Here is an 11,598-nt window from a genome sequence, read left to right on the forward strand (position 1 = left end):
GCTCCAATTCTTTTTCTGTTTGGGTTAACAGTTCAGAAAAAGTGAATATGGCATCGTTGATGTGCTTATTTTCCACTCGATAAGCGATAATCATTTGGAAAGTTCTTGTTCGGTGCACCATCAAATGATCATTGATATGTATGAATAGACATCTTCGTGCCCTTATCAATGAAACATGGTGTTTAATTTGTTGGGTTCGGAAGCGAAAAAAGAATTTTATTGCGTGAATTTTGAGAGTAGCTACAGCACACTCCTATATTTTGTTGTTGTTTTTCTTACTTCTCTTGTTCTACATTTCACATACATGAGAGCCAATTTATAGTTCAACAAAGACACTTAGACTTAAACAATACTATTAAAATGATGACCATTTCCAAGACTAACTCTTCATTCTTCAAGCCTTGACCATCCTTTCATATGCTATTCTAGAAGGTTATTGACATCCCTTGATTTCCCAAGATTGCAAATTAATTCAATTTATCACCCCCTCTTAATTTGTAATCTTGAGTTGCTTCTTGAATTTGTCGAACTTGTCGATAGTGATAGCTTTTGTCATAATGTCTGCTGGCTGATCATCTGTCTTGACAAACTCCATGCATATTTCTCCTTGATTAACCAAATCTCTTATATAGTGATGTCGTAGTTCGATATGCTTGGATCGTGCATGAAAGACAGGATTTTTCGTCATTGCAATTGCAGACATATTGTCACAATGAATTATTGTTGCCTCGTCTTGCTCAAATTTCAGATCTTTCAAAATTCTCCTAAGCCAAACTGCGTCACATGCTGCATCTGTGGCAGCTATATACTCTGCTTCTGCCGAAGACAATGCTACAGATTTTTGTTTTCTTGAACTCCATGGTATCACATTTGATCCTAGGCAAAAAATATATCCAGAGGTGCTTTTTCGGTCATCAACCGATCCTGCCCAATCACTGTCTGTGAACCCGATGAGCTTACAACTATTTTCCTTCTTAAACTCAATTCCATGATTCTTTGTACCCATGAGGTACCTTAAGATTCTTTTTGCTGCTACCCAATGAATCTTACTAGGTTCATTCAAAAATCTGGAAAGCAAGCTTACCGAATACGTGATATCCGGCCTTGTGTTGACATAGATCAAAGAACCAATCAATTTCCTGTAGAGAGTGGAATCAACCTTTTCACCATCATCATTAACCTGAAATTTTTCATTCAATGCCATAGGAGTGGAGACAGGCTTGCATTTGCTCATGTTGAATTTTTTCAAAAGATCCTCAATGTATCTTTCTTGAGATAGAAAAATTCTTCCTGGACTCTGCTTGACTTGAATTCCAAGAAAGTATTTCATGAGTCCCAAGTCTGTCATCTCAAAATCTTTCATCATTTTATTTTTGAATTCTTCCACCATGACTTTATTGGTTCCAAAGTAGATGAGATCATCAACATAGAGACATATGACCAAGAAATCATTTTCAACACTCTTCACATAGAGAGATGATTCACTTGTGCTTCGATTGAAGCCATTTTTGATGAAATAGCTATTGATTTTGCTATTCCATGCTCGGGGTGCTTGCCTCAACCCATACAATGCTTTCTTGAGTCGAAATACTTTGTTTTCTTTACCTTTGATCTCAAAGCCCTCAGGTTGCTCAACATACACTTCTTCTTGAATCTCTCCATTTAAGAATGCCGATTTTACATCAAGTTGGAAAACACTTACTTCCAACTGTGCTGCTATGGTTAAAACAGTACGAATTGTCTCCATTCTTGCAACTGGAGCAAATGTTTCTGTGAAATCAACTCCTGGTTGTTGAGAATATCCTTTTGCAACCAGCCGAGACTTGTATTTTTGAATCGATCCATCCTCATTGTATTTTATTTTGTAGACCCATTTTAAACCAATGGTCTTTTTTCCTCTAGGCAAGTCAACAAGCTCCCACGTTTGGTTTTTCTCAATTGTGGACAATTCTTCTTCCATTGATTTTGTCCAACACTTATCTTTTGATGCTTCTTCAAAAGATTGGGGCTCATACGAGAACAATCCAAGCTCAAATGAATCGTAGATGTCACTTAGTAGTCTGGTCTTTCTTGGAGGGCTTTCTGAATCAGATTCTTGATTTGAGGAAAATTCTGGTATAGGAGCTTGAGATGTACCAATTTGAGAAGTTACTGGATTATCAAATTGATGTGATGCCATGTCTACAGTTTCTTTCTCTTTCCAATCCCAAGTAGCTTTCTCATCAAAAACAATATCTCGAGATACAATAATTTTGTTTGTTGATGGATTTAGCAAACGATATCCCTTGGATTCATCGCTGTAGCCAATGAACACAAGTTTTTGGCCTTTCTCATCAAATTTCTCGCGATCTTGGGATGGTATAAGTGCATAAGAGATGCTGCCAAATATTCTGAAATGATCAACTCCAGGCTTTTTCTTGTACCAAGCTTCAAACGGTGTTTTATTTCTGACAGCTTTGGTTGGAGATCGATTGAGAATATAAATAGCTGTGTGTACAGCTTCAGCCCAATACAGATTTGGAACTCCTTTGCCTTTTAGCATGCTTCTTGCCATCTCCACAATCGTGCGATTCTTTCTCTCGGCTACTCCATTTTGTTGAGGACATCTGCTAACTGTCAACTGCCTTTTAATGCCATTAACTTTACAATATTCCATGAAGGGATTGTAGAGAAATTCTCCTCCCCGATCAGTTCTCAAACTCTTCATAAGATACCCACTTTGTCTTTCAACAAGAGCTTTAAATTGCAGAAAAACAGAGAATGCTTCAGATTTTTGACTGAGGAAATAAATCCACATCATTCTTGTGAAATCATCCACAAAGATAATAAAATATCTCTTGTTTCCTGGAGTAGGAGTCTGCATTGGCCCACAAATATCTGAATGTACAAGTTCAAGTGGTGATTTTGCTCGCCATGAAGCTTGTGGAAATGGAAGCTTATGCATCTTACCATAAACACAACCTTCACAGACGTTATCCATCATTTGAATATTAGGAAGTCCGATCACCATTTTTTTCTCCTTGAGCAATTGAAGACCCCGTCGATTTAGATGACCATATCGCAAATGCCACAGATTAGACAAATCTGCATTCTCAACCTTAAGTGCAAAATCATTGTTTAGTGGCAGCATGACAGGAAAAGTTTTGTTCTTCATCTCAACATTCGCAACAATAATATTTTTCTTTTTATCAAAAATTCTGCACCTTCCATTGTCAAAATGGACTGAAAAATCCTTTTGTATAAGTTGTCCAATGCTTAAGAGATTGTATGAAAGACTCGGAACAAATAAAACATCGGTAATGAGTTTTTTGTTACCTCCGGAAGTCTGGACAATAACGGTTCCTTTTCCTTCAGCATTCTTATAGGTTCCATCACCAAGAATGATGCTTGAGCTTATGTTTGGGTTGAGCTCTACAAACATATCTTTATTTCCTGTCATGTGATTACTTGCACCGCTATCCAAATACCATTGATGTTTTGACTCATTGTCATCATTTTGAGAATAAAACAGAATCTCATGAATTTCTTTTGAAAAATTCGCTGCATCGTCTTTTTTCTCCTTATTTTGAAACCAACAATCCCTCTGTGAATGGTTAGGAATTTTGCATATCTTGCATTTAAAATAGCAATCCTTTGACTCATGATTTGGTTTTTTGCAAATAATGCAAGATTGAGAGTTACCGTATTGTTGTGGTGCCTTGACTTTCCAATTGTTTTGCTTCTCATTTTTCTTCCACTTCCCAAATTTTTCTTTCTTGTATTTTGAACCTCCAATTTTAGAATCTCCATGATTTCTTGAATCTGCTACTGCTGCTTGCCTAGATTGGAAGGCTTGATCCAATGATGGAGTAATCAAACGGTTAATTCTTTGCTCATGTGCAAAAAGTGAACCTGTCAATTCATACATAGTCATTTTTGACAAGTCCTTTGATTCTTCGATCGCGGCAGCGGCATGATCGAACTTAGGAGGAAGACTTCGAAGAATTTTTTCAACTACCCTTTTATCTTCAATCTTGTCTCCATTGCTTTTTATTTGGTTGACAATATTCGAAACTCGTGAAGAAAAATCTTGTACCGTCTCTCTTTCCTCCATTTTTAAATTATCAAAATCCTTCCACAAAGATTGGAGCTGTAATGCAATTGTCTTCTCCGTGCCTTGAAATTCTTGCTTCAATATTTCCCAAGCTTCTTTAGCCTTTTTTATATTAAAAATACGAGGAAAAATAGTTTTCCCTACTCCTTGTTGAATATAGCGCAGAGCCAATGCATCTCTCTTTTTATATTCTTTTTGAAATTTTGAGTATCCTTCATCGTCTTTGCTTGGTTCTTCTTCGAGTTCTTCATCATCAATCACATCCCACAGATCCAAGGAGATGAAGAAAGTCTCCATTTGGCTGCTCCAAAATACATAATGTACTCCTTCAAAAATAGGAACCTGACTTGGAGAGTAAGCAAATAAAGTGGATGTCATTATGCTTTTTTTTTTTTTGAAAAAAAGTTGAACAAAAATTCAAATGCTCCTCGGAAGCAAGGTCTTGACCAAAAAAATGGTTGATTGCACGTGAAGCCAAGGGTGCTGAACTCAGAGATTGCCCTATGGCTCTGATACCAAATTTGTTGGGTTCGGAAGCGAAAAAAGAATTTTATTGCGTGAATTTTGAGAGTAGCTACAGCACACTCCTATATTTTGTTGTTGTTTTTCTTACTTCTCTTGTTCTACATTTCACATACATGAGAGCCAATTTATAGTTCAACAAAGACACTTAGACTTAAACAATACTATTAAAATGATGACCATTTCCAAGACTAACTCTTCATTCTTCAAGCCTTGACCATCCTTTCATATGCTATTCTAGAAGGTTATTGACATCCCTTGATTTCCCAAGATTGCAAATTAATTCAATTTATCAGTTTACATCACAGATTCTAGTCTTAAGCTCGAGTGACATTTATCCTCATTTTAGGTGGTTGAATCTTCTAAGAACATGTTTAGAATAAACAGTACGCTTCCTAATGAGTTTCATGATCTAACATTGAAAAACAGACCTCGTAATATTTTTTATTTATTCAAGAACTTTATCTATGCAGCTTGCATATGTATACAGATAAAATAAATGTCCTAATTAGATCAAACAGTAAAATATTATTAAAATAAAAATTTATATAAGAGTTAATAAAAGGGGAAGTTGGTGAAAAATCCCTAAATCAAAACATTTCTTTGGGTTCAATCCCTACCCACAAAATTGTGGGTACACTTCGTGTGGAAATGTGGTACTAAAAAAGTACCCAGGGATTGAACACAAAAAATATCGATGGCTGGGGACTGGAGGCCAATTTCCCGTTAATAAAACTCAAGTCATAAATTGATTTACTTGGACACATACTCTAATAATAAGTTGTTCCACAATATTATGAAACTGTATCGAATCTCCATTTTGTAGCCAAAAAAAAATAATTTAATTATAAATATGAATTTCTAATTACTGTTACTTTATCTCAAACAAACAAAAAGTGGAATAACAATATAAATTTCATCTTTATTTTTTAGCAAAAAATTCTGTTCCTACAATTACAATTGGACTTTATTTTAATTTTAACAGTAGCCTATAACAAGAGGGAAAATAACCCATGAATTATTTGTGAAGGCGACTTCTTCCCTTCTCTTTAATTACCTCTATAATTATTATTATTTCTACCTAAAGTGAATGAAACAATGCATCATTTATCTTACAACAAAAGTTTAATTCTTATTTGTCCTTGTTATGAACTGCCTGACAGCGCTGATAACAGCAAGGGGATTCTCAATATGCACAGCATGTCCTGCATTTGGGATTTCGATAATTTGTGCTGGCTCCGCGACCTCGTGTGCACTGTTGAGTCTCGACACCATCTCGTTAGCGATTTTCTTGAACTTGGCATCATTTCCTCCTACTATAATCTGAAGGGGCACTTGGTTTTGTTTCAAATCTTCCCACAATGATCTGTAATGATGATAAAAGGGCATTTGATCACTCGAAATATACATTTATGAGAAGTTTTGAACTTTCAAGAAAATGTAAAGATTCCAAACTTACGGTTGCCTTCCGATGCTCATATCAGACAGAACTTTCCCAAGATTGTGTAAGTCGTTATGCTGCAAACGATTCTTGACCAACTGGTTGAAATGTGGATGAATTTTCAAGCTGCATCATGAAAAAATGACAACAAAATGTCATGCTTTTGGGGGCCAAATTTCACTTTCTATTTTTGAATAAAAAAAGTAATGGTAGCATTAAAGTACCTCGTCCACAGTTCTTCGGCGTACCAAGTATCTAAAAATCGTTTCAATCCATTCGATATAAGCATGCTTGCTCTGAAGTCATCTTTAGCTTTACGGGTCGTTCTCGCATTTGTGTCGATCAAACCTGGGCTTCCAGAAATAATGACAGCTCTTTCCACCTTTGGAAGCACAATTATAGAGGTTTAATATAAGTACTCGAGAAATTTGATTTCAAGAAAAAAAATGTTGATGTTTGTGTCTGTAATTGTACCTTATTGCTACATTTTAGGGCAGTGTATAAAGCAATACGTGCCCCCATTGAATATCCAACGAGTGTAACTTTTTTGAGAGCGAGATAGTCCAACACCTTGCATAACATATCAACCATGACCTCAATGGATAAGTTTGGGCGGTCTAAACCATTTCTGCTACCATGATATCGCAGTGTTGATTCGCCATGACCAGGAAGGTCGATGGCAATGCATCGAGTCGAGCCCGAAACAGATTTCATAATTGGGGTCCAATCTTCACCTGTTCCGAGAAACCCGTGAAGAAACACAACTGCAGTACCCTGCGTTGATTAAAACACGAAGAAGAAAGTTGAGAACTTGCTACAGCTTTCAATCAATTATCAAGTTTTCAAACAAAGATTTGTTATTTGCTACTTACATCACTGCTTTCCCCTGTCTCACGAACTTTGAGAGAAACCGATATGCCATCTACATCAACTGGTAACTGGTAATCCTTCACTTGTTCTTGAATAGAGTTCCTAACAATCACGTCAGAATTCAATCGACCTTGCTGCAGGAGTCGTCCAGCATCAACAGCAGATGCCACAACCGAGCCATGGTCTGGACTGTGATGGAAATTCAGAGGCTCAGCTGTCACATGTTCTTTAAACCACTTGTAAGTTCCAAAACCGTGTGCTACGGTTATTTCGGTTTCCTTTTTCATCCATTTTCGCATTTCTGCGCTTTCTAGGTCCAGATGCTGAGCGAATTGAACAAAAGCAGACAAACCAAGCGAGCTTTCAAATGCAGCACTAATGACAGTCATCTTGTCATGCTGCTGAGCCCATCGAGCAATCAATGCTGCATTTTCAAAGCCTCCGATTACACTCGGCTTTATGACCTGAAAATTTTATTTTGTGAAATTAATTAGATACATGGCACAAAAGTAACCTCCAAGAACATTAGATGAATGAAATCAGTGTATATCGTATCATCTAAAAATGTGGATTAGTTCAATATATGTACTTACAACGGCAGCTACCCCAGGGTGGATATATTTTTGAAGGAAATTCAATGGGTTTTCCCTAATATAGTTGATAGATTCATCAAATAACACCATAAAATGATGGTGTTAAAGAAAATTACTTGAGAGTTTTGATGATCAACAAAATCAAAACATCACTTGACTGTTTCAAGAAACAGCTGCAAATCTTTTGTGTATAACAGGAATCACTTCAACTTCTTGTTTTTTCAACCGCCTAGTCTTCAACCTCTTGGATTTCAGACCGCCTAACATTCAACCGTTTGAAGCAGAAGAAGTTCAATCTTCCCAACCGGCTGTTCAAAGACTTTATGTAGAGTCTTTAAAGAGCTACTTATTGCTCACTTAATGAAAGACATTTTCTGACCGGTTCGGAACATTCAAATGGCTTTTGCACCGCTACAAGTCAATCATGTTTTGCATCAGTCCTGATATTGATCTGCATTTATGTCACTATCCCAGAAAAGAAAGATTACTTATATCCTACAAAGTTCTGATGGTAAAAACAGTTGTCATAAAAGGTTACTCAGAAGTAACTCTTCAAGGAACGGGATTCAAAGCTGTGCTAGCAAAGAGAACATTAAATGCTTTGCTGAAGAACATTTAATTTATTTACAGCTGATAGTGACACATCATTCCAAGGTTACAGGTTAACGTTACTCATCTTTTTCTGACCATTAGAATGACAACTTATATAAGAAGAGCTGGAAGTATGCAAGACATATAACAACGCGATACATAATCATCAAGCTTTCAACAATGTGATTATCTTCAAGCGTGCATACTAAAAAAATTTGAGCGCAATCAAAGATCACATATCTCATCGCTCATCAAGCATGCACTCAACAGAAAGTTATCTGATCATTCAAGGATCATATCGTGCTACTAAAACATATTGTTTTACTTACATCAATAACCTTTTAGTTATTTGATTAATAGTCGTATCTGGTGAACTGAGGATTCTTAAAATCCAGAAGTGTAAGGTGATCACTAAGAGTTCTAAAACAGGCAGTGTGATAAGTCCTGATTGGAGTGGACTGTTACAAAACGTTTTGTAAAGCCGACGTCTTTTAGTGAAATCCTTCCTACAGAGGAAGAAGGGGTGACGTGACGTAGGAGTGTTTTCTCCGAACATCCATAAAATTGTGTCTTTACTTTTCGCAATCCTTTACATTTCAAACCTTATCTTATTTATTAGATTGCCAATCGGTTGAAACTATCATTAGAAATATTGAACCGTCTTCCGCACTTTTCAAGTGGTTCATATTTCTAACCGTTTGAGAAAATCTTTCAACTGTCTAAAAACGGTTGAAGAACAAATTTTAAAAGTAATTTTTTTAAAGAATTTATTTACTCCCCTCTAAACTCTTTCCTGATCCCAAAAAGTGGTATCAGAGCGGGGTTCTCTCAAACATCGATATCTACAATTTATACATGGCATCTTTCAACAAAATTCCTATGTTTTCTAAAGAAAATTATGATGACTGGAAGATTCGTATGCAGGCACATTTAGCAGCCCAAGACGATGACATGTGGTATGTCATCATTGACGGGCCTATGGAGATCTTAAAAGTTAATATAGCCATGGTTACAATTGAAGGTGCTCCCCAAATGGTGGAAAATCATCGATCCAAATGGACAACTGAGGATAAGAAGAAGGTGAATCTTGACAATGTCGCAAAAGACATTCTCTATAAAACTATGGATAAGAACATGTTTGCCAATATTAAAACTTGCTCCACAGCAAATGAGATATGGGAAAAACTCACACAACTATGTGAGGGCAACGGCTATACCAAAGAAAACAAACTGACAGTCGCTATCCAAAAATTTGACAATGCAAAAATGAAGCCAGGAGAATCCCACGCAGAATTTGATGAACGGTTTAGGCTATTATTATTGAACTTATTTCACTAGGAAAAGAATACTCTAACCGTGAAACTGTCTTGAAGGTAATGAGAGTTCTTTCCAGAGAATGGGATGTAAAGACAATAGCGATACGAGAATCTAAATATCTGAACAAGCTGGAGCTCCACGATCTATTTGCCGATCTTAAAGCGTACGAGTTCGAGTTTGGAATACGAATAGAAGAAGAAACCATCCACTTCTCAAACAAAGGCCCTAGGCAGCTACTGTAGTGACTCTTCCGGTCGAAGAGTCCACAAGTAAAAAATCGACTGAGCAACTGAACAATGAAGCCATGTCCCTATTTGTAAGAAAGTTTAGTAAATTTATGCGTAAAAATCAAATGACTAAACCATATTTCAAAAAAGACCATACAGATGATGGTCAAACTTGCTTTAACTGTGGAAAAAAGGAACATTTTATTGCAAAGTGCAACTGTAAGATCCGAAATCAATATGACGTAATCCAACAGCATGCAAATCTAGGAAAAAAGAATAATAACTAATTAAATTGTTTTAATTGCTTAAATGAATTATGTATGATGTGTTTATATGATTTTATAGTAGTTGTCTACTTAAATGCATTAAAATATAATTTTAAAAGGTTATTCGAGTTGCGATCAAGGAATGGAGACCGAGAGCTGAAAAATGAAAAATGTTTTTATTAAATAATTGTTTTTAATTATTTAAAATAAGATTGATACTTTTTTTATTTTTGAAAATAAGGAGTTTTGAGGTGATTTTATACGCCGGGACATAATTTTTATCAGTATACGATTTTCAACAAAAATACGAACGTTTTGACAACTCGGCTAATAATTTCACGAACTTTCCTAAACAAAATAATTTTTAAATGCACTATTGGACTTATTGGGCCTAGTATAGCTTCATAATGAGCCCAAGCTTGCACACTTATTTTTTTAGCAAAATAAAAGCCCAAACCCTACCCTTATTTATTTAAAGTGCACGCCCCCACCCCTAAACTTTTATACAAGACTCCTAGCATCCAAGCAACACACTGAACACACTTAATTTCAAGGAGCAAGCTTCGAATTTTCAAAGGATTTCAGCCAAGGTTTTCTCGTCGCCGTTCTTCGCTTCGTCGACGAATATTCGTGCGTTAGATACGCAAAGACACGCTATATTTCTTCTCTTTTCTCATCCATCACACCCTAATAAGTATTTGAATATGTTTTGTATGATAAGCAAGTAACCCTCTTATTAATTTATTTTCGTTTTATGCATCAATATGGTTTTTAAAGCATGTTATGTGATCAGAACATGATGTACACGTGCATGAAGGGGCTGCCATGATTATGGATTGGATATGGAACGTTTTTACACCAAAAAAGTGCCCCAGGATGCACGTTAAAAGGCTGCATGAAAGCTGGAACAAGATGGAACCGAAATAAGCGTTTTATGGTCAAGGGCTCGGGTTAAGGGCTAAACACTGCATGGCTCGGCTTTGGCTCAACCAAGGCTGGGCTGGGACATGGTTGGGTCGAGAGGGGTCATAGCCACTCTAGGACTCGCGCACAGCGGCTGGGGAGGGGTCCATGCGAGTTAGGACTCATCCCGAAGCCTCACGAGTTCAGTTGCTGCGCATGGAGGGTTGGCTCGGCCAGGGGGATTAGGGCTGGGCTAGTCTAGGTCTCTAGGGTCCTTAGAGGGTGCACAAGGGTCTGGGTTTGGGGCTGGCTCGTTGGTTAGAGTCCAAGCAAGTTCGAAGAGTCCTGATGCAATGTGGAGTCTCGGCTGCTGCTTTATTTTGTTGTAGGAGGCTACGGTTGGGGCCAGGGTCATGTCATAAGGGTCCAATGGGTTCATGAGGGTCCAGGGGAGGTCTAGTTCAAAGATGATTCGGGCTGGTTTGGGCATGGTTCATGAAAATCACAAGATGGTTCGAGGTATCCTAGTTGGGTTCGAATTTAGAGTTTAATTGGCTAAAGGCTTGAACCGTGGGTCCACGGGGGTGGTCCACGGGTCACAAGGTAGAATAGGTAATAAAAAGTCTATGTTTTATGTTTGGAAATTTTAAATTTAAGTTCGATTTAATTCGGAATTAAAACACATTAAAAGTTATAATTAAAGAATAAATAAAAAGCCATCGATTTAGGCTAAATAAAAATATGAGAAAATTAGTGTAAGCTTAAATAATTATTT

The 11,598-nt window shown here is 36.9% G+C and overlaps 2 protein-coding genes across 2 annotated transcripts; one reads left to right on the forward strand and one right to left on the reverse strand.

The window, feature by feature from the left end:
* Nucleotides 1–5,512: 5,512 nt before the first annotated feature.
* LOC140815974 (protein PHYLLO, chloroplastic-like) lies at nucleotides 5,513–7,609 on the reverse strand. The gene is made up of 6 exons (XM_073175037.1): nucleotides 7,520–7,609; nucleotides 6,929–7,390; nucleotides 6,531–6,830; nucleotides 6,281–6,438; nucleotides 6,075–6,182; nucleotides 5,513–5,981 (listed from the first exon to the last, which is right to left on the reverse strand). Exons 1-6 carry the CDS (start codon nucleotides 7,607–7,609, stop codon nucleotides 5,741–5,743), a joined length of 1,359 nt encoding a protein of 452 aa, XP_073031138.1. The 3' UTR covers nucleotides 5,513–5,740.
* Nucleotides 7,610–8,965: 1,356 nt separating this feature from the next.
* LOC140815975 (uncharacterized) lies at nucleotides 8,966–9,669 on the forward strand. Its single transcript, XM_073175038.1, has 2 exons — nucleotides 8,966–9,414; nucleotides 9,504–9,669. Exons 1-2 carry the CDS (start codon nucleotides 8,966–8,968, stop codon nucleotides 9,667–9,669), a joined length of 615 nt encoding a protein of 204 aa, XP_073031139.1.
* The last annotated feature ends 1,929 nt before the right edge of the window (nucleotides 9,670–11,598 follow it).

This window comes from Primulina eburnea, chromosome 16 (assembly GCF_022965805.1).
Source record: "Primulina eburnea isolate SZY01 chromosome 16, ASM2296580v1, whole genome shotgun sequence".
Taxonomy (NCBI): Eukaryota; Viridiplantae; Streptophyta; class Magnoliopsida; order Lamiales; family Gesneriaceae; genus Primulina; species Primulina eburnea.

Excerpts from the sequence above, each read along its gene's own strand:
- LOC140815975 (XM_073175038.1), top strand. The coding sequence starts at position 8,966 with ATGGCATCTTTCAACAAAATTCCTATGTTTTCTAAAGAAAATTATGAT. Across the intron at positions 9,415-9,503 it reads CACGCAGAATTTGATGAACG|AGAATGGGATGTAAAGACAA; the intron begins GTTTAGGCTATT and ends AGTTCTTTCCAG.
- LOC140815974 (XM_073175037.1), bottom strand. The coding sequence starts at position 7,609 with ATGGTGTTATTTGATGAATCTATCAACTATATTAGGGAAAACCCATTG. Across the intron at positions 6,183-6,280 it reads GCCGAAGAACTGTGGACGAG|CTTGAAAATTCATCCACATT; the intron begins GTACTTTAATGC and ends TTCATGATGCAG. Across the intron at positions 5,982-6,074 it reads ATGAGCATCGGAAGGCAACC|ATCATTGTGGGAAGATTTGA; the intron begins GTAAGTTTGGAA and ends TCATCATTACAG.